Below are 27034 nucleotides of genomic sequence, written 5' to 3' on the forward strand. Positions count from 1 at the left end.
GGGACTTGGAAATTCTTTTGTGCAAAAATCATAAAAGCTCATGAGCCTTGTTGGGACCAACCTGTGGCAGGTATCTGAATGGCAGTTCCATGACAGTGACTATGATTTCAGATTTGTCCTATGGGAAGACAGCTTTTTCTTCAATGTATTGGGAATTTGAAACATTTCAGAAGTTTTTGGCGTCCAGATATTCATCTGGACCAATTCTCTTTGTGTATCCGACCAACTCTCTATTTTGCCCAGCTTTAAATCATGCCAAGTTCCCAGCCCACTGTGTACATTTACTACAATTTTTTTGGCACTATTTTCACTTTTATTTAAACTTTCATGTCTCTGGTTCCCCTTGTTGGATTTTTAGTGTCCATTTGTTAATTAAAATATTCTCTATTTTTCATTTTCCATTATCCGTCTGCTCAGGAAATGACATCACTTTCTGTCTTCTCCCTACTTCAGTCAATGTCTCAGGGTATCACCTGATCAGCCCCATCAAAGAGAGAACACAGACAAGGACCTTCCCTCTTTGGGCCTGTTAAAGGTGGAGACAGACGATGACATTGTCATACTACCATTCCAAACAATCACAACCAGATGAAGATAAAACAAACATTCATATAGCATTTTATAGAACACCTAGAGCTAGCTTGTACAAAGCTCATGAATTACCACACACTTACAAACTACAGAACACACATTCCAACTCATGCTTATCAATGCTCGCTCTGCAGTGCTTCACTCACCAGATATTGCAGCCCTCATCACCTATCACAGTGTTGATACTCTCTCCATTACAGAAACACGGTTTATGCCCACGTGTTTGCACATCCAATTCATCCATCTTCCACAGGCTACAGCATCCATTTTGTGAACCATGCACTTTAAAAGGAGGCTTTGCTGTCATCAATAAGTCATTCTAGCCTTGCATCCTCATCAAGCAAGTAATACACTGTAGTAGGCTGGCTCTGTATATACTATACCAAAATGGGGTATAGTGTGCAGAGAGTCCAGTGGGACTCCAAAAGTAGGCAGAGGTAAATATAGGTAGCACCTTACTCTCTATTTGTGCTAGTGTGGGCAAGCAGTAAGGCTTTATCAGAGGGTAGTGTTAAGCATTTGTTGTACACACTCAATCAGCAAATCATGTCACACACTCAAAGACTGAACTCAGACCAATTTTGTTTGTATAAAAATATTAATAAGTTATTTTATTTCTAGAACCAAACCAAGCCTGGCACAGGTAAGTGAAATAAATGCTTTGCAAAATTGTATGCAGTGTTTTACAAGTGAATGCAAGTTCAAAGGTAAATCAACATGTTGAAATTACTTTTCAGAGTACATTTCAGTTACTTTTCAGATTATTTTTTAAGTTACTTTTTCTACTCAGTGTGATATGCCTAGATATCACACTGGGACATTTCCTAGAGAAAAGGTAAGTAAAATCAGTTTTGTACAGTAGTTGTTTTTCAGGTTTCCATACAAATCAACTCCACGCTTAGAACAATTTTTAAGTACTCAGTCTTTGGGGTTGAGTTTCTGGGGTTAACACAAGGGTTCCCCCAGGGTCGAGGATGCACTCTCAAAGCACCCTCAGTGGCACTAGGGTGGCCAGGTGCAGGGTGCTGAGCCCAATGTTATCCAATAGGGGATAGCGAGCCTCCCGTCGGTGGCTACTCATGAGCAGGCCACAAGGTTGTGGGAGCAAAGCTCCTGGTTTTAGGCTCAGAGCAAAGAGGAATCAGAGTTAGCACACAATATGCACCCTTAGTGGCACAGGCGCGTGCTGTTTTGGCGTCGAGTGCCCTGTTGTTTTCAATGGAGATTCTCAGTCTTGTTTTTTAGCTGTAGGCTGGGTCCAGGAAGACTTCTCGGAGGAACCAACAACTGGGCGAGTAAGTTGGAGGGCTCGGGACATAGGTGCACCTCAGGTTCTTTTCTCCAGGGCGCAGGGCGGCTGGATGCAGGGGTGTCTTTTGAGGTCAGATTTCACCTTACTGGGCCACTCGGGGGTCACTCGCGGTTTGGGTGGTCTACATGCAGAGGCAGCAGGTGACGTCGGGGAGTCCAGGAGGGGTCAACCCAAGGTGGACTTGAACTCTGGAGCAGTGGGGAACCTCGTACTCGGGCCATAGGCATTGGGTGCAGTGGTGGTTCCAAGCATCAGGTTTCTTTGTTCTCAGCAGGCTTGGAGTCTTTCTTGGCTGTTTCTTTTGAATAGATCTACTGTTCACAGGAGATCCGGTCTTTGTTGCAGGCAGTCAGTCCTTCCAGGGTTCTGGAGGTCGCTGACTGCAGGACAGAGCGACTTCTGGTGCAGGATCTCTGGAAACTGCAAACGGGCTGTTAGGGCTGGGGCCAAATCAGTTGCTCACTGTAGTCTCCTCAGCTGGGTGTCTTTTTTTGTCCTTCTTCTTCGTAGGTTGCGGGAATCTGTCTTCTTGGTTCAGGGCTGCCCCCTAAATGCTGTATTTAGGGGACATTTTAGGGGTCTCGTGGTCAGTAGCCAATGGGCTACTGACCTTAGGGGGACTACACCCTTGGTGTGCTCACCCCATGTTGGGGAGTGGGCACAATCCCTAATCCTGATTGGGGAGTGCCTGCCATCTGCAAGATGGTGGGCACTGAAGAGTGGGCTTCACCTCGCCTCCCCTCCTGAGGGGTGGGGTTGGTAGATGTGGGCTCACATTCTAGGCTTGCTAATTTTTGCCTCCTGTCTTCCAGCTGAAAAGGAAGGGGGACAGGAAGGAGGCCTGCTCCTGATAGCAGGGGAGGCTGGGGGTTGCATTACAAAGGCGGCAAGGCCTTTGAAGCTCCCCTGCCACAGATGGCTCTTCCTGGTCTGGGGGAGGTGTGAACACCTCTGCTCAGGAAAGGCTTTGTTTCTGGGCTCCCCTGGGGTCCAGAAACATGTCTCGTGGTGGCAGGCTAGTATGTACCAGTCAGGGAACCCACAACAGGCTGGTCGGTTTACAGGAGGCATCTCTTAGATGCCATCTGAGTGCATTTTTCATTAAATCCCACACTGACATCAGTGTGGGTTTAATGGGCTTAGAAGTTTGATACCAAACTTCCCAGTTTTCAGTATAGCCATTGTGGTGCTGTGGAGTTCGTAATGACAAACTCCCAGCACCATATGCTCTTAATGGCATTACTGCACTTACAATGTCTAAAAATTGGCTTTGACACTGTAGGGGTACAGGGCTCACACATCTGTACCCTGAACACTGGTATAGTACACCACCTAGACGGGTGGCTGACCTATGTCAGGGCAGTGGGTTGTAGGCATGGCACACAGATGTGTGCCATGTCGACTCCTCACTTTGTTCTGCCCAAAAACAAGTAGCCTGCAATGGCACTGTGTGTGTGTGTAAAGGTACATGGCCTCTAAGGGTGGCACAATAAGTGCTGCAGCCCTTAGAGGCCTTCCCTGGCCTCAGTGCCCTTGGTACCCATGGTACCTTTTACAAGGGACTGACATTTGGCCAGAGAGGTGTCAATTGGGGGTACAAGGTACAGTTTTGGGAAAGAACACAGTCCCTGGGAACCTTATTGGCAGGGACTCAGGGCATATAGAGTCAAAGGGCATCAGTAGTTTGGCAAAAAGTGTGGGGGAGGGTTACTGCAACAGAAACCCAGCTTCCTACACACACAACTCCATGGAACTGCTGACATGTAACATCCTACTCTCTTCAACTCAGGCTGCCACCTTTTATCTAATCTGAAGGTATTCCAGGCAGAATAAGGCTTCATTGATTAATTCTCAAATCTCCTCACCATGTCATTTTCCCACACATCCTCATGGGGGGAGGGGCATCAACCTCACAGACAACACATGCTAAAAAATGCTACAGACAACCATTTCTACCTTTTTCTCACATTCAATGTGGTACAGTATGTCGCACAACAAACTCACAGTACAAGCCACATCCTTGACCTTGTCTTCACAGCATCAACAACAATCAAATGCAAACCACCAGTACCCCTGGAATTGACCAACCCCTTTTCCAGCCCTCCCTCCATGCTTAGCATCCTACCAACAAAGAAAGTTCAACACAAAAGAGAATATCTAACCTTAAGATCCTTTTATACACTTCTCCACAGACAACCTAATGATTGAACCCATCTCTCACCCTATAAACTTCACGTCTGACGCCAACACCCTTCTAAACAACTTCAACAATTTTTTGGACCACTATGTGAACATCCATGCCTTAATTACAATACGTGCAAGGCAATAGCCATTGGCACCCTATTACTAAATCAACCTTGCTGACTATAAATTATCAATCCATGGATGGGAGAATAAATGGATGAAAAACAGAATTCAAGAGGCCCTCTTGCTACTGAAGTCTCTCCGCTCAACACTTGGACAGCGCATCACATCAGCCAAAGCAAAGAACTCTACCAACACCATCAATGAAGCCACAAACAGAAGCAGAATGCTATTTAAGACATTTAAGCCTCACATCACCCCCAAGCCAGTTCTACCCATGTTTCACTCACGCAGAAAAGTGCAATACTTTCAACTTCTTCTTCAGAGAAAAAATACAGAAGAACTGACATTAAATCAACAACACCAAGCCTGCTTCAATTCTTACTCTCATCACTTCCAGTACAATCCCGCAATGGTCACCCTTCAAAGTCCTACCTCTTCCAGATCTTGCTGACATACTTAAGTCGCTCAAAGCCACCTCCTTTGAAGATTATTGAAGATATTGGCTTATTGTCAACCATCATGAAGGCTCTCTCTGGGGAGACTCTATTACTTCTGCTTGCCATTATCAATCATGCTCTGTGTAATAATTTAAAAAAAACAATGCTTTACTTAAAATTCACTTGATGGCATCCATTATGCATGGGGACCCTATGGTCTGTGTTTCAGGCAGGAAGGTGGAAGTGGCTTGGCAATAAGGTTCCACCCTCTTGTCAGTATTCGGATTAAAGACCCTGTACACTACTATTTCACAGTGTCTTGTGCCTTGGGAGTAGGTCTTGGTATTAGTTACCAGGCTCGAGTAACATAGAGAGGCAGTGTTGACAAGGCTATTAATTGCAAAGTTTTGATCACATACTTGCACAATACTCTCCCCGGAACTCACAAATTCATCTGCATTAAATTTCTCCTCATATAGGTTTTTCCATAGGTGTTGGGGTTGCTTTGCTGGTCTGTTGTTGAGAACAAGTCACATTATGATGCTTTATTCAATGATTGAAAATGTGATCAGTATTCTGGTCTTCTTAGTCTTCAGGATTCATGGCTTTTAAGCCTTTGACCTGGGCAGCTGCAGCAGTACTTCAAAGGCAATTCTTAATGCTTCCCAGGAATCTTTTCTCGTTCAAAACCTGCTTAAATGTGCCATTTGTTACCACTTCATTCGATTCATGTTTGAGAGGATTTCAAAAAGGAAGCTGCATTCCCATGGCATATAGATGCTCTGTTAAGGAATTGGAAGTGAAAGCTAGCCTTGCACTGAGTTATATGATCCTGTTGCTTGAAAGCACAGAATGTGTTTTATGATTAGGTGAGTCATCGACTGACTCTGCAGCCAAATGTGCATACACCAAGTGCAAGAAAAACTGCCACTGGTACATATTTGTAGTGATTGTCATGTAGCAATGCTCCAATCTGATCGAGAGAAATGATGTTAAGGGGAAATTCCATTTTCATTAGATGGGCTGGTGGTGGCCCTGTAACAATGTATGGCTTTGCACCCGGCAAACCTCACACTGCAAAACATATACTAGTAACTGAATAAGACAGAACGTCGCTTGACAATAGCGTAAGCAGAAGTTATACCCTTATGGGCTGCTTTAAATAAGTCCATTCCCAGTGATACATTTGGAAGATATCTGTCCACCACCCCTGGATTGAGACAGTAAATGCACTTTCAAAAGCCAGAAATCATGTATATTTTGCTGGGAATCCTGCAGTTGGGGACTGAATATTGCTTCCCTTTATTGCTAGAAACATCACTGGATCTTCACAGGGTGCATACTTTCACTTTGACATGTTATTGTATGTGCACTAATAGAAGCTGGACATGGCGAGTTGCTTTCCTTCTCAAGGATTTTAATCAGTGTTTAATTTGTAAAAACAATAAGAGCGGATGCCCCAAAGGTTTCTTGGGAGGCCACTGCCCACCTTCATCACTGGCGCTGCCTTCTTTCACCCCGGCATTATCCACTGCCTGCAATGACAATGGCCTGCGTAAGATTGCAGCAAGCAAAGAGAGTGAAGTGAACCTGCATTCCTCAACGGTAAGATTCCGGCGAATCTTCTCCTTGGAAAAGTTTGAAAAAATTGGGTCAAATGGATCATTTACAGCCAAATATTCACATACATGTGCTAAAAATCTATCCGGAAGAAGGGAAACGGTTGAAAGGAATGAAAAAAGGAAGGAGAAAATGCCAAAAAGAAAGACAACTAAGAAATAGAAAATGGAGAATAGGGGAAGAGACGGAAGGAAAGAGAAAATCAAAATTGTTAAAGAAATGGTAAGTGAGGAAAAGCGAAATGGGAAAATAAAAAAGAAGAACCAACAAGAAGATGAAAGTAAGGTTCCAAGAGAAAGGAAACAAGATGATAGGAAAGAAAATGAGTGGGAAATGGAAAAGAAGAGGAGAGAGCAATAAAGATTGGAGGGAGCAGAAAGAGGACAAGGGATAGAGAATGAATAGGAGGGTTCGAAGATGAAAGATGAGATGAAAAAAGAGCTGAGAAAGCCGAGGATGCGAAAATACTGGCTTATAAAAAGAAGATGTCAAGGGACTACAGAAAGCGAATGTGGGAAAGGGGAAGGAGTCATGTGAATGAGATGGAACAGGGGAGAGTTGGAGGGGGAGAGAAAAAATGGGTTAATGGAGAACATCTGAAGAGTGGGGAGCTAGGAATAGAATAAAAAGGAGATGATAGGAAGGAAGAGAATAGTGAATGAAGGTAAGAGAGGAGTATAGAAAAGAGGAGGAAGAATGGAAGAAGATATCGAGTCATTGGGAGAGAAGCAAATAGAAATGGGGTTGGGCTTACAGGAGAGTATAATGCAAAATTAAGAAAAGTGATGATGTTCTTGGGGAAGATGTTGTGAGCAATTGCAGCTGAGAAGGTTAGGGGTAAGTGCCTTCAGCGAAGGCAATATTTACTCCTCAGAAATGACAACATTGGTAGCCCGCTTTCGAAGTATGATTCGGCTAATGGTAGTTGAGCTAGTTGAGGTGTGGATGGCCTGAGTTGGTGTATAGTAGATTTGGGAGATGAACATGACTTTGTGCTTCTGCGGGGAGGAACTGTTTGGAAACTGTTTTGATAAGGAGCCTATTGAGACCTGTATTGTGTTGTACAAGGTGATAGCAGAAAGAAGTATCTATGGAGATGTAATGAGCTGTTGGGCAGTGCATTGTTAGGTGAAGGCTGGCTTTTTACAGGGGATGGAATCCTGTGTGTGCTTTCATTGGACACTGGATTCCCCTACAGGTGTCTTAATGGCAAAGATACCAGCCTCATTGTATTTGTTTTGTTCCATAAGGGCTAAGGGCTCACTTTTTTTCTTTTAGCTTTTTGGGTGTAGCCAATCTGAGATTCAGTTACATTCCTTAGATCTAATCATGAAACATTTCCTGGAGACATGGTTCATACATATAATTTTCTACCTCAGGAACATTTTCTACAACAGAAAAAGACTAGCAATATGGCATTAATTCCAACCCCATACACATGGAAACCTTTCCTGTGACTGGACAGTGTATGCTAGAATCAATTGTGGTCCTTTAAAACCCCAAGTATTCTGCAGCTTCAGACCCCTTCAACACTCAGCAGCAGTAAAGGATCACCTTATAGATGTTGTATACCAGCTCACCTGAAAAGAGAGTGTAAGCAGGAAGAGTGAAATGGAGAAAAATAAATGAACAGACAACGAGGACAGTAACACATGCACTAACCCGCCTCCTGCATTCACTGTAGACCTGACTGGAGAGTCAGACGCATACATACACTGTGCCAATACTATCTAAAATACTTCAACACTGATGGATGGCCAGTGGGGTGAGTGATGGCCAGGGGCTGGAACAGAGCACAGCAAGTAGACTGTCTCCTGCCAGTCATATCGGGGAGAAATCATGGGGAATACACCCATAAAGATGTTAATATAGTATGACGCTTTACCCTGCTATTCAACAGCTAGGCTTGTGCTGTATTAATACCACATATATACACACAGGCATATATACAGAAATTGGAATGCAAAGTACAAGTCAGCTGGACCCTTGCAAGGTCACCAAATTCTGGGAGGCGGTCATGTGAATGTAGCACTGCTAATGGCTCTCATTTTGGAAGGAGATGTACACTAGTGTCACCTGTGTCATGGAAGTTGTTTATATGGGGTAAGTGATTTTCAGTTCCTGCGGATGGTCCAGTATTGTTTTGGTAATAGAAAAGGTGCAGTTCTGTGTTTTCATTTTCATTAGGGTGCTTGTAATCTTGCATACTCATTATAAAGTAAGGTCTACTAGCACTAGAATGCAAATAAAGAAATGGATTAGATGAGCTGCTCATGTCTGCACCTAGTACACTTTAGTGTTCTGGTAAAAGTGATAAAAAAAGTATTTGCATAGATTAGGTAATGCAATTATAGTTATGTGATGCACATTTCTTAAATCAAAACCACAACTCACTTGTATTGTTTTATTCCACGCAATACTTGAATACGAGGGGCCTCATTTATGAAAAGTGACGCATCGCTGCATGAAAACAGCGATGTGTCACTTTTCACTGCGCTCTCCCTGCGACACTAACGATGCGTCATATTTACAGTATGACGCATCATGTCGCAAAGAGTTACAGATACGTCAGTATTTCTGACTTATCTGTAGGCGCAAAAGTGAAGCATTGCTGGAGTGTGTCACAAAAGTAACACAACTCCAGCAATGTATACTTTCACATGGGCAAGTCCCATGTTGTTAGTGCCTGCATCAGTCTTACGCCTGCCATTAGGCAGGCGTAAGATTATGACGCATTAGCGGCCAAGAAATGGTGCAGTGAAATCTTATAGATTTCTCTGCGTCACTTCCATGACCCTTTCTTGCGTCAAAACGCCCCCCCTTGCATACATTATACCTGGCGCAGGTATAATGTGGCGCAGGGGTTTACAAAGTGATGCATCTACCTATATGCGTCACTTTGTAAATATGGTGCAACAAGGCACATTTTTTAAAAATGTCAAGGTAGTATACCACGCAAAAAACTTTATTTAGTGGTCAACCTGACATGGTTAAAAATATGTCTTGGGAAATTACCAAATAATGTTTTGAGTATTTCCACTTAAAGTGGGGTCGACATGTTTCTGCCCGTTATGTGTAGTTTACTGGGCTTGAAAAAAATCAAGGTTCAAGGAAATTGAAATCCTGGCCCTTAAAGAACACAGGGCCAGATGTAGGAGCCTTAATACCGGTCGGAAACGGACGATTTCGGCCGTTTCCGACCGGTATTTGGCTTTTGAGATGTAGGGGGCATTTTATTTACAGAATCGGTATATTTACCGATTCGGTAAATATACAGAATCGGTAAAATACCGAATCGGTAAATATACTGATTCTGTAAATCAAGATGTAGGTGGCACTGTAATCAGTGCCACAAGCCCTTACCGAATCGTTATTTACCATGGAATACTATTCCATGGTAAATAACGAATTCCAGTGTACATGCACATCTGTGCATGTACACCTGTGCCATGTGGCACACAGACATGCCCTAAGGGCATGTCTGTGTGTCACATGGCACACAAGCCAGAAACAGGGGTGCAACAGGGTGTCAAAGTGACACCCTGTCACCCTTGCAAAATCGGTAATTTTACAGATTCTGTAATTACAGAATCGGTATTTGCCATTGATTCCTATGGGCTTCAAGGCACATAGGAATCAATGGCAAATACCGATTCTGTAATTACAGATTCAGTATTTTTACCGAATATTTTACCTACATAGCAATTACCGAATAGTGAATACTGAATCTGTAAAATTCGGTGTTTACCATTCGGTAAATTGCTATTACCTACATGTAGGCCACAGTTGTTAATAATTCCATACAAGGCAAAAACATGTGTTCTCATTATAGATGCAGTCTAGCCTTAGGTTGAGTTATCGATCCAACCCCTATAGATTGAAAGACTTTCAGAAAGTTGGCATTTTCTTTCTTTAGTCATTTGGTGTCTGCACTCTGTCTCTGATCAATTGTCTGGGGTGGGTGACAGTTAGGCTTTGTGTATTCCTCCTAGACAGCCACATACAATGGGAGTTTAGGTGTGACTTGATAGTCCATTCTGGCGGGATGGAAGGGAGGAGCTGGACCCAGCTTCACTTACATGTGTCCCCACACAAAGGGCTGTATACCCCCTTGTTGGGAAGGGAGGACCTCTGTACACTTCAACAGCCTGTCTTTGAAGTCTCGCCCACTTCAAAGATACAACTGGGTATAAGTATTGGACTTCAAACACCACCTTTTCAGCACACTTCTGGACCTATGAGTACTCTGCCAGGCAGAAGGAATGCTGCGCTTCTGTAGGACTGCCACTCTGGGGACTGATGCTATGCTGGATTCCTGCCTTACTGTGCTGCCCTGCTGCTTGCTGTTCCCCTATGTGGTTTAGAAGGACTGGGCCAGTATCACTTAAACCCAGAGTCACTCCAAGGGTTAGCTGGCTGGCCTCCTGATCTGAAGTCAAAATGACATAATAGACTTCCAACCACCCTGCTTCTGCACCTGGGCTCTGCTTTCTGTAAGTCTGCCCTGCCAAGTGGTGCAACCCCAGTCCTGGATCCTTGGAATTGGGCCTAAAGTGCTTGCTCCAGTGGAACTGATGCATCTGCTGATGCATTACTTCATTGGCACTGCAGTTTTGATGCATCACTTCTGCTGCATGGATCAGAACCAGTGTATCGCCTGTGCTATGCGGAACACCACCAAAACATCGCCACTGCTGTGTGGATCGGACCCAACGCATCACCTTTGGAACCACCACTGAGCAACGCACTTCGTGAAGCAAGGTCCTTGCATCTCCATCGTTGGCAGCGTCGTCGTCTATGCTGAAGCCTCTCCATCAGAGCTCCCCCCTCATCGGAGATGACACATCGCTGCTGCTGCATGGATCAGGACCAGCACATTGTTGCCGCTGCACGGATCTGCACCAACGCATCGCTTTGACTTTGCCACGCATCCTCGATGCCAACGCATCCAGGAATAAAGTACGTTTGCTCAGAGGGCCTCACTGGTTCAACGTATCTCACCCATGCGCCATTGCTGTCGGCCTGAACTTTTGACTCTGTCCGGGTCGGTGCGATCAGATATCCCAAATAGCACTTTTTGCGTCTAGGTGCTTCAAGTTCTACTTATTGGATTTTTGTCGTTTTGGTTTTGTTTTATTTATTACATTAAAATCTATTTCCCTAACATGTTGTAGAATCTTTTTTGTGTGGTGTTGAAACTGTTTTACTGTTTGAGCATTGCACAAGTGCTTTACAAACTGCCTCCAACTTAAGCCTGACTGCTCTGTGCCAACCTACCACAGTGTGAGCACAGGTTAATTTAGGGGTTGCCTGCTTCTTACCCTGACTAGGATTGTAGTTGCTGCTTGACCAGGACTCATGGCCTAGTAAACCTACTACCCAGTTTCTAACAGTTACCATTCTGGTGGACCACATTCTGGGCTTTGGCTTTTACCTGATGTCCTGTGCTTATGACATGCAAAACATTGGTCTCTTTTGTGGACAGTTATACAAAGTTGCCTGCTGGATAAGTTTAAATTAATGAAAGCTGAACAGTGAAAATACAGAACAGTTTTTGTTGGTGGTGCTTCTATCGCCTGGTCCTTCTCATGGTTGTGGCCAGAACTGGTTAAAGTTCTCATTTTTAAAGAACTAGTAACAACACTTAAGACTATACCTAGTTGTCTCTTCGTTACAAAAAATAAAAAATTAATCAAGATGATTACTTCAACTTGTTTTCACTATCTGAAAATGGTCTTGAAAGTTCATTTGCTTCCTCCTGGGCTCCGTCACTCAGTCATTCAGGCAGTCCTTATGTCACGTACTGACTATGTCAACTCCCTTGAATTAGGGCATTATCAGGGACTTTCACATAGTTCTCTGCAACCACTTCAAAGTATTCAGAATTTTTACACCAAGACTGGTACTCAGTTTCGCTCCTCAATCCTGAGTAGCATCTCATCTTGGAAATTTGCAGTAGTAACCTTTAAATCAACACCTGCACTTTGAGCCCTCTGTATTGTTCATCGTGCCTCTTACATCCTTCGTTCCGGCTTTAGTCAATCTAGGATTATTTAGTATATACCAGGGCCGGACTGGCTACTGGGTGCTTTGGCATGCTGCCGAGCTGGGGGCTGATTTCGTTGATGGGGACCTGTGTGTGCTGAAAGAAATTCGTTTTGCTTTGTTTATTTCGAAGCACACGCAGGTCTTCATCAACAAAATTATCCCCAACCGCAGTGACATCAGCCCCCAGCTTGGCTGCATGCCAAAACGCCTAGTAGCCATTCCGGCCCTGGTATTTACCTAGGAGGAAATGACCTGTTGGGAGATGCTTTACTGCTCACGGTCCCCCAAATTTATTGTTCTAGATCACTGGAAGAGCTTTTCCTACTTAGCATTCAGACTGCTGAGTTCTTTGTTCATGTCTCTCTGCTCAGGATCCAATCATTTTCAAGTTCTGTTATTTGAGTGCAGATCCAAGTGCATGTTTTTAGGTCTCGCCTACACAGCGTGCATGCGCTGCATAGGAGAGAGACGGTAAGCCATCGGCACAGCTATGGGGGCAAAAAAGGGCACACATTGCATTGCTTGCAATGGCAACGCATGCACGTCTGGCAATTCCCTTGTGGGAGCGCGCGGCGCCATATGGTTTCGCCATATAGTCGCAGTCATCGCGCCTTGCTGCACGCTCCCGCCAGGGAATCGCGCAGGCCCCCACCCCCTGTTGCTGCATGCTTGTCTCTCTCGCCCTCGCTTCGCTGCCATCACTCTCCCTCTCTCTTCTCACCCTCTCGCCCACCACTTCATCTAATCCTCAGTTCTCTACTTTTATCTCCACTCTCTTCCGACCATCTGTCCTCCCAATAATCCACACTTCCCGCCATCTTCCCTCTACTTTCGCCTCTCACACCCTTGCCCCTCCTTCCCCCATGCACGCGCACTTTCCTTCTCACTGTCACATCTCTCCCTCATCACACGCCTTGAATTATAGATACACCTCCTGGGATGTTGATGCTTACTAAAGCTTATTTTTCTGACGCTCTTCCTTGGCTGATTTAATCAAGGGGATTTGCTGTCAGTCGGAGACAAGAGTACCTCTGAGGACGGAGCCGGCTGGCTTCATAGGAGGAAAAAAGCGACCCCTGCGGCTGTGAGGGCCAGAGGAGACACACACGTTTGTGTCAGTGACAGAAAAACAGGGAAGGGCGGTGTAGGCGCTGTGAGAAACCACGATGCGCAGGCCTTTGACACAGAGGCAGACGCGTACCAGTGAGTGTGTCATGGTGGGCCCCAGGGCTAGGAAGATAATGCCCCCTAGCTGCTGTTTGAAATATAAACTGCGCAATAAGCGGGGTACAGTGGTTCCAGTGCCACTGCGCCTTCTGCACCAATGAAAGTCCCCCTGGGCAGAGGTGTACCACAAAGGGGTAAATAACTCTATACAAAATGTGTTACGGGAGATCCTGAGGATTTGAGCCCGGCTTGCTGCTTAATGGATATATACGAAGGCGTAAGGTAGGCCTGCAAGGCTGTATGGGCTGAGACGACTCCTCTGCTCGAAGCATACAGCTAACGGACTTCATTTAGCAGTGGTAGGAACAAGTAATGTGCTAAAGACTGTCAGGTTTTCCAATCAACCATCTTTTGGTTGCCTCGTCTCACTTGGCTGTAGGGGAGCTGGGTAGTTTCCCAGAGCAGAGCCTGCAGGCTTTTCCACTGGACTCACCCTACCAGGATGCCAGCCACCAGAGAACCAACATTTACAATGTTCTTGAAATGCCAGACCTAGGTCGGACATCTATGGCCCTGGGAGAAGAGCATGAGACAGTTTTGGTGATAGTGCTTGCCACCCCCTCCCCTCAGGTGGGAGCTTTAATAATGGCAGGCCAGGCTGGTCGCCGCTGGGTTGTTGGAGACAGATGGAGGTGGTTGGGCCTCTTGCGGCTTTGCCTTTACCCCACATGGTAATCACCAACCAACTGGCAGTTTTTCCGCAGACTGCAGGTCAAACCTGCACCAAGTTATTGTTGGGAAAATACTCTGACAAATGGTACATACAGCACGTGGCTCCTAGTGTGGAAAATACTGATTAATAGGTGCAGAAAATATCGATTAGGCATGGTATCCCTCATTGCCAGCTAGCCAAAATCCAAACAGAGGTATTACTCACACCTGACAAATAATGTACACTAGTTCACAATACGTCAGCCTCTAGACATATGACTGCATCCTCGAGGTCGGTCGGTCAGTCAGCGTCTACTGTAATGATGCCTGGTCCTGAATACAGGTATTTCGTGCAGGCTGGTAAGCACACAGAGTCAGTGGGATGCTTGTCTGATGTGGTGTTCTGATGCCCGCCAGCAGCCTTTTAAAAGAGGCCCATTGAAGGAGCACCAGGATTGCAGGCAGGCTGCTAGTTATGCTGCAGTTATAAATATTGCAGGCTTCTGGAGATGGCCTATTAAAGGCTAAAAATCCCACTGTCTGCTCCAGTGCCCGGGAGGGGCTGCTAAAGAGAAGTCTCAAGGTAATTCAAGATCGCCAACTGATCTGGTCGGGGTGGTCTGGGGTTTCTTCTTTTACCAGCAAGTGTTGGCTGATGTCCCCTTTGCATTTGGGAATAACTAGTATAAAGCCTAGGACAAGCCCTTCTACCAACAAGGAAGCATGGTCTGAATTGAAATACTAGACACTAGGATTCTGTAGGTTTCATTCACTAGAAGTGCACCTGTCATTTATACCTACAGCACTCAAGTACATTGAAACACACAAAACACAGGGTGAGACGGAGCACCACCCTTGTGGCATGTGCTATTGAGAATCTATTGAACGTCCAAAAGTTTATGGGAAGACTTCAAATAAACAGCAGTGCAGCTGGTGCAGAGCTCATATCATACAAAACATTATATACAATTGCAAAAGATGGAATACGACAAACTAAGTGTTGTGGAACAGCTCAATATGTGAGTCCATTTATAGTCCTGGAATCCAACAATTTCAATTCAAACATCCCATGGCGTTTAGTGAACCTTTCGACCTCTTGAGAATCAATCCCTTGAACTGCACCTATTATTTGGTGACTGACTACAAGAGTACACAATAATGCTCCTACTCAGTCTAAGTTAAGGTATGGGCAAATATGTCGTTATTAATGTGAAACACCCTTGTCTACACCATTTACAAATTTTTAGACAAATGGTACCATTGTCCTGATTAGACCCATTGATTGATGCTCAAAGGTGCAAAGCGTTGACTAAACACATTGGGTTGTTTTGAATTGAATTAGTTGGAGCCCACAACTTTCAATAGATTCCCACATTGAACTATTTATTTATTTAGGAGTTTTATATAGCGCTAACCAGACCCATGGGTATCGGAGCACTTTACAACAAAGGTGATGGGGAAATTAATACCAAAACATAACGATAGTATACATAGAGATTCACTGCGAGTCAAAAGTCTCAGAACAGAATGCAGCCTTAAAACCACGAAAAATTACGAATAGAGGGGTGATATACACAGGGGTGAGGCAGAACTTGTTGGTGGGAGGTTGAGGTAGAGTTTTTGAACTTAGGGTGACTGGATGTTGTGGTGGGCGAGAGTCTGCATTCAGGCGGTAGCTATGCATTCGGCGGGGAGTCTTTGAAGAAGGAAGAGGTCTTTGAGCTGCTTTTTGAACTTTACAAATGAGGGGTTAGTCCTGATATGGATTGGGATGGAGTTCCAGATTCTTCGAGCATTTCCAGAGAAAGATCGAGAAGAGGCTTTTTGTTTGCACGTTTTTGGGGGGATGAGGAGTAAGGTGTTTGAGCTCCTGAGGGTCCTTGTCTGGCCGGCTCTCTTGCGTTTGGCAGCCAGGTAAGCGGGCTTCCCAGTGTGCAGGGCTTTGTGCGTTAGGCAGGCAGTTCTGAAGTTGGCACGCAATTCAATTGGAAGCCATTTTAAATCTCTGAGTGCCGGTGAAATGTGTTCAAATTTCTTCACTCCGGTAACCATTCTGGCTGCTGCATTTAGAGTTGCTCTCAGAGGGGCTAAGTGGGATTTTGCTGTTCCTGTGAGGGTTGCATTACCGTAGTCCAGTCTGGAAAGCACCAGGGACTGAGTGGCTTGTTTGAGAACGCTTGGAGGTATGAATGGTTTTATTTTGTTGAGCAGTGTAAGGGTTAGGAATGCGCTCTTGGCGGAGTTCTTAATGTGTTTGGTCATATTTAATTTTGGATCCAGAGTAATTCCCGGTGGAGTTGGTCAGGGTGAGGTTGCAGTTGAGGGCATCGATTGCTGTTATCCATTCTGTGAGTTGGGGGTTGTGCTCCTTATTGGAAATTAGCAGGATTTCTGTCTTGCCCTTATTCAGTCTTAAGTGGTTGCATGTTAGCCAGTGCTGAACTTCCCTTAGAGTGTGGTTTAGTCTATGAATGTCTTCCATAGAGGAGGTTTCAAGATAGATCCGGGTGTCGTCCGCGTATAGGTGGAAGGGGATGTTTGTTTTTTTGAGGATGGAGATAAGGGGTTCCATATAGATGTTGAAGAGTTGCGGAGAGAGAACTGATCCTTGTGGTACACCCCTGTTGACGGAGTGTGAGTTGGAGAAGAAGTGATTGATTTTTATTCTTTGGGTGCAAATCTGTAGAAACGAGGTGAACCATTTTAGGACCACCTTGTCCGCTCCTACTATTTCTTGAAGTCCCTTAATGAGTAGATTGTGGTCCACTGTGTCGAAGGCTGCAGATAGGTCCAAGAGTACAAGCAGGCAGCATTGATCCCTATCAAGGGACTTGTGGATGTTATCTATGACGTTCAAGATCGCTGTCTCTGTGCTGCAACGTTTTCTGAAGCCCGATTGGTGGGAGTCGAGAAGGTTATTCCAGTCCATGTGCTCGGTAAGTTGAAGGAGGACGCATCTTTCCAGAGTTTTAGCTAGGAGGGGGAGATTGCAGATGGGTCTGAAGTTATTAAGATCGTTGGTGTCCGCACCTGTTTTTTTAATAGTGGTGTGACTTGGCCGATTTTGAGACAGTCAGGCATGACTCCAGTTCTCAGGGAGCTATTTATAATCTTGGTCCAGATCGGGGCTAGGGTGCCTTTAAGCTTTTTGACCAGTTTGCCTGGAATGGGGTCCGCGATATGAGAGGAGGGGGTGGAGCAGGAAATCATTTTTTTAATCACAGCTACAGAGATAGGGTTAAAGGATCTCCAGTTTTTTGGGTGGAGCTTGTGATTAGTGCCTTCTATCTCAGCGAGCGAGCTGCTGTAGGGGGTAGTCACTCAGAGAGAGCTCAATCTTTGTGATTTTGTCTTGGAAGAAAATGGCAAAGTTGTCACAAAGGTCTTTGGAGGCCTGGAATGCTGAAGCAGGGGGCTTGGAGGCTTGTTGTCCGATTACATTGTATAGTTCACTTGGTCTGTTTTTTGCATTGTCAAGAGCACTGCAGAAGAAGGCCTTTTTGTCATCCTTGATGTGTTTATTGTATTCCCTGCGTACTGATTTGAGTCGATTGAGGTGGATTGTGGACGGGTTTTTCCGCCAGAGTTTTTCATCAGCTCTTAGTTCTCTTCTTTCAGAGTTTATGCTTGTATTGAACCATGATCTAGATGGGCTGTTCCTGATCCTTTCTTGTTTGCACGGGGCTAGTTGATCTAAGATGGCAGTCATAGTAGTGTTATAATGGGAGGTAAGTTTGGTTTTGGAGAGAGTGTCAGTATCGATGGGGAGGAGTAGGCTTTCTTCTTTTTCCACGTCAATAAGGGGTATTTGATATAGATTTCTCACCCAGTGGGTGTGGTCTTGTTTGAGGGGGCGGCAACAAGTCATTAGGTTGATGTGGAAGAGGATGATGTGGTGGTCGGACCAGTCTACAGGCAGGATGCAATCGATAGAGAGTGTCAGCTTGGGCAATAATAGCATCTAGAATTGAACCTTTGTTGTGGGTTTGTTCTGTGCAGTGTTGGATTAGGTTATTGTTGTGTAGAAGATCGCTCAAGGTTTGTATCATCGAGTTGCTCACCTCGTTCCAGTGTAAGTTGAGGTCACCTAGGATCATGTTGTTAGAGTCCTGAAGTGCACAGTGGGTTATCAAGTCGGAGAGGTGTTCACCGAAAGTGGAGATTTTTCCAGGGGGATGGTAGAGGAGATGGCAAACTAGGGGTTTGTTGCCGCTTGTCTTAATGGAAGAAGTTAGATATTCAAATGAGTTGTAATTGAGGGGGTTAATTTCGGATATGGAGATGTTGCTCTTGTGGATGATTGCAACGCCCCCTCCTCGTTGTATTTTTCTGTCTATATTGAGGATTTGGAAGCCTGGAGGTACGAGCCTGTCCATGTCTAGGAGGGACAGTTCGTTCATCCATGTTTCAGTGGTGAACGTGATGTCAATGTAATAGGCCAGTATAGTTTCTGCCAGTTCTGTTGCATGTTTTGTAGCTGATCTACAGTTTATAAGCATGCATTTGGTGGAGCTTCCCTCATTGTTGAGTCTCTCTGTTCGGGGAGCCTTTTTAATAGAGGAGAGGAAGGCTGGGGGTCCTGACAATTTGGGTGGGAGGCAGGGAAGGCAATTTCTACAGAAGCCAGTGATAACCTGGATCTTGGCGTTTAGGGTGGTAGAAGGGTAGGTGTCATAGGAGGAGGCCGCTTCTCTCTCGGACATTGCGGTTTTTGTTCTTATGGGTCTCTGAGTTTGCTTTGAAAGGGGGGTTGTGTTCCATCTGGGCCAGGGAGTAAGCATGGGCGAATTTTGCGGATCTCGCGTTCGCGAATTTTGCGGATTTGCGAACTCGCAATCCGCAAAATCCGCGAATTCCCGCGAATTTGCAGATTTTTTTTTTTTGTGTTCGCCCGTGTTTCTGCCAGTTCGTGAGGGTTTTTACAATTTCGCAATTTGCGAACTTACCTGTCCGGTCGCAAGTTTTGCGAACTTGTTGTTTCTACGTGTCCAGCCTGTTTGGGACACTCTTCTTCATCACTGCCACTCTCTGTCACCACTGCCACTCTCTGACTACTCATGCCACCCTCTGGCCCACCCATGCCACCCTCTGTTTCATCACCACACCCTCTGGTTGTCCAGTGTACATTATTTTCGGCAAAGCACACCTTCCCTGCCTCAAGTGACCTGAATTAATTTGGGGCTGATTAATGTGTCACAGAATATTTTTTTAGCTGGCACCTGCTTCCTTAGTGCGCCCTGATCAGTGATCTTTTGCACTTGCTAAGTGCTTTCATTGTTGCAAAATTAGTTACAACACCTGCCCTGCCCCAACTGACAATAATGAATTAGGGGCTGATTAATGGATTTTAACTTCCAGCCTGGCTCCTGCTTGTCTCCCTTAGCTGTAATTCAGGACCTTTGTGGCATATGTGTAACTATTCTGAGGTTCAGAGCAGGGTCACATAATAGTTGCAACTGGCAACTGAACTCTGGAGGGGCCCCTCAGGAAGCACTACAGGAAATGGCGACTAATGATGAGCCTAAACTTTTGAACCTGGCAAGTAGTTTCAGTTTTGCTAAGATCGTATTTCTGCAATTTAGCACTTATTCGCGGGGCGCGAAGTTGTACTGGGAAGCCGCGAACTCACGCGAACAGTGCGAGCAGTGCGAGCAAAATCCGCTGCTCGCGGATTTGCGGATTTTGCGGGAGATTCGCGAATCTCGCGGATTGCGGATTTCCCAAAAATCCGCAAAATCCGCGAGCGGAACGGATTTTCCGCCCATACCTACCAGGGAGTCCTGCGAGGTCTAGAGTGATTGGTGTTGTTGGTTATGTGTGTGGTCGGTGGGTGTTGGCTAGAGCTCTGACGAGAGGTTAGGTTCAGTAGGATTTAGTTAAGGCCCTTTATAATATGTTCAAGCTGGCTTTCTAATAAAGCGGTCTCTGCGTCGTCTCCCAGGAGGGAGGTGAGGAAGAGTCTGGGCTTCGATTGTCCTGGTTGGGGTTGTTGACGGAAGGGATGGGCTTGGGATTTGGAGGTTGTGTTTTAGAGATGGAGTAGCCTCTATTATCCCTGTGGGTGGACTTAGACATGGGGTGGGTGGAGTCTCGTTTAGTTCCGTCGGTGTAGTTGGGGGGAGAGAGTTAGGGGTCATTGATTTAGGGTTCAATTCAGTAGCTGATTGTGAGGAGTAATAATTTAGTGAGAAGGTTGTTTGTCCGGGGGCTGAGATGTCCCTCCTACACTGTGCCAAGGATTGGTATTGGCAGGTATCTCTGAATTGTGCATTTCCAGGGGGGGGTGGAGGGAGGGAAGGTTAATGGGGAAGGTCTGTGTTGTCTCAAGAAGGTTCATTCTTTCGGGCGAACTTCTGGAGTGAGTGGCGTGAGTCATTGAGGGCTTTACAAAGCGTGGGGAAGAGGTAGTCAAATGTATCCAGGTTGTCGTTATTGGCTTGGATCATGAGTGTACCGTTAGTGTAGATGGTTGCAGGGGTGTTGCAATAATGCGTGTGGTGATTTGGGATAGAAAGCGTCAGTTTGCAACTGTGAGGCTTGTTCGTTATTTTGGATATGAGGAGATGAGTTTTGAGAATGCTGATCCAATTTGCTGGGCATTCAGTATGAAAAATAAAATCTATTTTTTGCTGGCCTTTGGAGGTGCAATTGTATATGTCTGCAATTAGAGTGTCTGGGTATTGTCTGATCAGTCTGTGTTTTAAATTTCTCTTTGCTTTGGGTGAAAGGTTGGGGGAAGGGTGATGGTGAAGGAGTTTGGGCCATGTGGTTTCAGGTAGTTCGGGGCGGATGGGCCGAGGGTGATTGTGGTCGTGGGTGCCATATTGTTTAGGCTTGGAGAGGTGAGTACGTAACTGGGATTGTGCACAGTCTACTTGGCCAACTTCTGAATGAGGGAGATGAAACAATAAGTAGGACTATAGTCAGATGGTGATGGTGTTATATTAGTGACATAGTTTTTGAGTCTGGCATCTGGCACCAAGACCTTCGTCTCCCGTAGCTGATCCAGTACTGTTATAGGTCTATTAGGTTGATCTGAATCTGTTGACTGGTCTTGGGGATTGGTTCTGATTCAGATTTGAGTTTAATCAGCAGAGTTGGTGGGATTTTATGCTGCCATTGTGGAGTCAGACATGGGTGCCCTGTTCTTCATTTTCTATTTGTAGGGGGGAGGATAAGTCCAGTCTCAGTATGAGTATTAAACCTGCTAGGCGCTGGGGCCCACGTGATCTTGATGTTGTGACCGGTGTGGTGTCCTTTGCTTGTTGGGAATTAGCTAGCAGAGCAGATAGCTAGAACGGCGGCCGTCTTACACTCAGGCAGTGTTGAGTGGGAAGTCAAGAGTCATGCAGATCGCAGAGCAGTGCAGCATGGTGGATATGCAGCGGCGGGCCTACGTTACCTCGTTGTTATGATCGGCGGGTGCGTTCCGTTAATCACGAAGGAAGGAGGCTTCCCGGAAAGGCGGCCATCTTTAGACAGGCAGTCGATGACTGGTGAGTTCAGGTAACAGACGATTCTGCAGCGACGTGTAGTGGTGCTCATCGTTTGGTCTTGATGTTGTTAATCAAATCTTGGGTCCCAGATGCAGAGGGGCTCTCATGGATCGTCAATCACGGGTGACAGCGCAGTAAGCTGTGAGACCGGCGTAGGCTTTCCGGGACAGCACCATGATAAGGTCAGGCAAAGGCATCCATTGGTGAAGCTCATCAGTAGTTTGCAGGCTTGATTAAAAAAGAAAGAAAACCTGCAGTCTTAGGTATCCCGGATAGTGAGGGGCTCTTATGAACTGATTCTCAGGGTGTCATTGCTATTGTTACTTTGTAGGATCGACAAAGGCTGTCCAGATCCGCGGCCATCATAAGGTCAGGCACAGGCAAATTTAGGTGCGGTGCTCGTCCGTGTTGCATATAGTTTCCTCAGCTAGTTTACGATCCTGGGTCTTGGCTCGTTGGAGACTCCCGAAGACTGACTCTCAGGGTGTCGGAGCAGTTTGCACGCCCGCTTGTACATAAGCGCGTGAACGGGACAGGGGTGGCTGTCTTCAGATCCTGCAATGGCGATAGTGAGGCGGAGCACCTAAACAGTCTGTGCCTGCTCGTTGATGCCTTGGTCCTAGCTGTTGGGCTCTTGCGGTTCCAATGCGGGGTGTCCAGAGTCGTGTGAGGTTCATTTCTAGGTTGAGCCACACACCTCCAGAGGGCCGTTGCAGTCCTGAATGTGTGGATGGTCATCGTTACCTGGTGCTGGTGACTCACGTTTCTGGTGTGCCCGTTTTGGGGTGAAATCCGGTGGGTCCTCGTTAAAAGGTGAGGAGGCATGGGGGTGGCAGCCGGGAGAGGCACTATATAAATTATTCCAGTGCCTCAGGAGCTCGATCTTAAAGCTCCTTCCCCATGGCAGCCATTTTCAGATACTGTACTATTGCGCCCAATCCTTGGCTTATCTCAGGGGATCTGTTGCAACTGTCTACACAGTATGAGCACTGTGCTGTCTGCTCTATTGTTTATGTCTTCCTATGAACATTTGGTTAGTCAATCCATTCTCAATTACACATACTACAAGTACCGTAGTTATCTATGTTTGTTTATACAAGATCTAAATATTTATTAAATCAATATGTACTTTTTAAAATATATGTTTGAATGATAACATATTTAAATGTCATAATACTACATCTATATTTTTTAAATTAATTTAAATATAGTTATATAATAAACTATTTTAAATATTCTAATTTAACATTATTTAGTACAAGGTTTTATTTTAAGTCCCTACCATCATTATTTTCTAAAGGAGGGTGTTGAAGTACCAGTGGTTGGTCATGTGTACTGCTGCACTTTTGAAAAATAGTAAACTTACTCAATTTACTCAAGAGTGTAAGTTACCTTGTTGACAAGAGCTACCAAATTTACAACAAGCATTGGCATAGCCAATAGGTCTCGCCTTCGGGAGCTTATAAGTATTATTTTTTTAAAGAGTTTTATATAGCACAAACTTGGCCCGAATTGGGTATCAGAGCACTTCACATAGCACCAGTTACGTTACATGAGGACACACATTCATTTTTGTTTGGCACGGGGAGATTAAGTGATTTGCCCAGAATCACAGGATGTTTTGGCGTCATTACCGGGACTCGAACCCAGTTCCCCAGGTCCGAGGTTGAGCACCCTAGCTGTTATTCAGCACATATCCTTGGTGCAACAACATCAACTGTTGCATGGCTAAACACTTATAAGGTCCCAAAGGCGAGACCTATTGGCTATGCCAATGCTTGTTTGAGTTTGTGGCATCTCAAGAGAGTCAATCTCTGCTCACAGTTTCTGATCAATGCTCTATGCATTTCAAGCATCAACGTTGAGAAAATCTTATAATATGTATGAGCTTTAGATACTTCAGATATAAAAAAACAGGTATGTTTCTCTGCCCTTGACCAGCACAGCTCTTAAAGATGCGACGTATCATCATTGTGGGCGTTTCAGGCGAAGTGCGGGGTGAATACCTGTTTTATGCTTTTTTTAGATATAGTACAGGTCAGAAACAGTGAACGAGAATTTACACTCTCTCTGTTTCTGAGCTGTGTTGTCTGAATATAAATCACTAACTTGGAGAAACATCTGGTTAAATTAACTCACCTTTCGCCCTGCAGACGCATAAAAATATCAATTCTGCACTGCTCCAGCAAAGCCCATCATTAGACGGCCCCTGGATAGTATGTGTGCTGTAGACTGCCCTATATTTGCAGAAATACACACACATCATTCATTCCATGCTAGGACACAAGTTCATCAAACAGCCCATGGGTTTGGCTCATCGTTTGCCTTTCATTTTCTGATGTTTTAACAAACATTGTCCTAAAAGCAGCTGCATTCTGTGCTAATCCTTTGAGGTATCACTGATCAAACTAGCTTTTTTCAGCCCAGTACTTATTTGGCAGAATTTGTCAGTAAGCTGAACTTTTTGGCTGAGAATAGCATAAACTACAAACTGCATAATACATCAAATTGTAGGATTATGATTGAGCAGAACTCAGAAATCCCAAATGGTGTAAAATGTTCTTAACAGTGTCTTGTATTACATTTTTATCATGTTGCAAGCTATCTCATCGCATAACTGACAAAATGAGAACACTCCTCACGCCTAATTTGTTTGGCTAGAGCACAATTTTTTTTCAGTATACTGTGAAGCATGTGTGCTTCTTTGCAGAACTTATCTATAAAATATGAATGTAAACTATAAATTCTGTTTTATTTCAGAGGAGGTCAAGCCAGACCCTTCAAAGAAAAGTAAAGAAGCATCGAAAGAAAAGAACCAAGCAAAGAACAGCACGGCTGCCACCAGCCCTACAAAAGGAGCCCCAGCGGCACAGCTAGCACCACGCCTAGCAGTAACAAGTCCACCTGGCCCTAGATCAGGGGCCTTACCGCCAGGACACCCCAGGCCTGGGTTGCAGCCACGGGGGCCCCCTCCTGGAACAGGGAGAGGTCAGCCAAGGCATTGAAGAGCTGCAGCCATGGCTTGATGTACTGTAGTACTTCTTATTCTTGCTACCCTGTTGTTTAAGACAACATTTTTAAAAAGAATGTTAAGAATTAGAATTTAATAAACTGATTTTCTCTGTTAGCCATAATGATGGACTGCTTGAATGTACTTAGGTCCATGGTAGCAAAATTGTCATGTTAAAGCACGTTTCTGTTTGCTAACTGTAGTGGGTAATGAGCTTCATGAAGTTGGCACATCTGAAACCATATGCACACTTCTGCACCTTAAGAATTGCTGTATCTTAATTTATTGTGTGCCTACCTTTGTAGTATACAATGTAAAAGCAGCAGTATGTATCACTGAAGTTGTCTATTGTTGGAAAACGAGGCATTAGTTGTGAAGCCTGCACAAATAGTGGGCCAACATTTGCCCTCACTGGGAACCAAACATCCCATTGTAGCGCTTAACTCTCAGAGGGAAGCGTTGCAGAGCTGTCTAAGGCATACTCAGGGGAGGTGGTGTGGGCTAATAATCACCAGTTACAGGTACTCAGAAATAACACAATAATTGATTGACCAGTCTGTACTTTTCTTTATAAGAAGAAAGAGTACATTTATCACACACACACTACTTAATACTATGCATCAATTTACAAATATACATAAGCTGTTGGAAATACTTCTTGATATTGCGTAATATTCCCACTCCTCCCGCAAGGGGTGGGGTCTAGTACCACCACTCACATGTATGAACATCATCTTGCCCCCAAATGCAGTGGGATGACCATAACCTGAAGCGAGGGCCCTTCCCACTGGCACTACCCCAGAGGCGGCTTACCCTATTATTTGAACAATCATTTCAAATGGGAACACCTGCCATAGTGACACATAACCCTGACTGAGCATCTCATAGTGACCATACAGTATACACACTTGTACAACTAATGCAGTAACAAGAAGACATGTTTAGGCACCCCTTAAAATAACAGGTACTTATCATATCCAATAACAGGTGTAATGCAGGTCAATCACAACCCCTAAAAGTCATCACATCTAGAATCACATGATTATGCAATTACAACCAGGCACCCTGGCAGGAATGCCTAGCAACATATTTCCAAACTACTTATCATTTCACATATTGCATGTTACTTCCAGTCATCAAAAGGAACCACATTACACAAAATCACCACAAAATTTAGTTTAGTTTAGTTAGTTTATTTTATGTATGCATAGTTTACTAAAACCATTCCAATATTACACTTAAAAGAATATAATTTTAATTTTTTTAAATAGACATTCAACATACTTTCCTCCGCTCTAGCTGCCTTTTTAGTTCTTATAGTTGCTACAGAACATCATTATTAAAACCAGTTAAAAGCAAGATAGAAATTCATTGTAGATTACAATCATAGTTAGATTATGCTTTTTAAGGAAAGTCCTTTGCTCACTGGATGCTGTGATGTGCGGTCTCAGATTTTCTTTCCTCCAGTCATGCTTGCCCATTTGCCACATCGTTCAAGTTATCTCGGCTTGTTGCAAGATTTATCCCTCTTCTGCTGGCGAGCATCCTTGAAGTGGTTCCGCTAAAACCTTTTCCTGTCTTCTGGACAGCTTGCAGCGACAGGCTTTGTGGACAGTTTTTTGGTATTTTTGGAATTTTTTGTTCGGCCAACATCAGGAACTTTACCAATCTGCAGTTTAGTTAAATGTTTACTGGATTTAGGCAGGCCAGCACCACTTGCCTCCTAGTGCGGATGCCTATCTGTTTCAGAGGTTGTTTTAGGAGCTGTTGCTGCGCTTGGTGCAGTTCTTGGTAACTATAGACAGATTAAGTGTAGAATGTCACCATTATTGATGTTACACAGCATGCAAGTATCTTGTCCTTTTGTCCTCAGCCATGGTGGTAGGTGCTGGGAGCATAGAAGTATACCTAGTCTGTGCCTTAGGAAGTTCATTTTTATGGCCCTGGGATAGCCCTGATTAAAGTATGGTTGTGGGCCAGCAAATTGTAGGAGTTAAGGGGCATCCAGGCATGAGATCTATTTGAGAAGCTCGCCTTGTCCTCCACTAATGAGATTTGTTTTATGTTTTTCCAGAGTAGTTTTTTAAAGTTGAGTTAGCCGAGTTGTGCATCCCAAAGTCCAGGAAGTTTGGTAGTTTCCAAGGCTAACTGAAGGTAGCTCCTTGCCTGAAAGAACTCCCTATAGTGTATATCGTGCCACAGCAGATAGTTTAGCGTATTTGTAGTGGCGTTTCTTATCTAATGCCAGCAGATGATGTTAGCGCCATACCTGGCTAAGACTTGTTGCTGAAGGCCAAACTCCAGCCTTATTTGAGAAGGTGATGTGTAGGGCCGA

At 44.8% G+C, this 27034-nt stretch overlaps 1 protein-coding gene across 1 annotated transcript in view; it reads left to right on the top strand.

Moving 5' to 3' along the window:
* LOC147727212 (transmembrane channel-like protein 2-B) overlaps positions 1 to 24705 on the top strand; it is a 748500-nt gene extending 723795 nt beyond the window's left edge. Inside the window, exon 20 of the mRNA XM_086963588.1 lies at positions 24465 to 24705. Coding sequence (XP_086819714.1) covers positions 24465 to 24694 — 230 coding nt within the window. The 3' untranslated portion in view covers positions 24695 to 24705. The remainder of the gene's footprint in view (positions 1 to 24464) is intronic.
* Positions 24706 to 27034: the final 2329 nt, after the last annotated feature.

Source organism: Lissotriton vulgaris, chromosome 3_1 (genome assembly GCF_964263255.1).
Source record: "Lissotriton vulgaris chromosome 3_1, aLisVul1.2, whole genome shotgun sequence".
In the NCBI taxonomy this organism is placed as follows: domain Eukaryota; kingdom Metazoa; phylum Chordata; class Amphibia; order Caudata; family Salamandridae; genus Lissotriton; species Lissotriton vulgaris.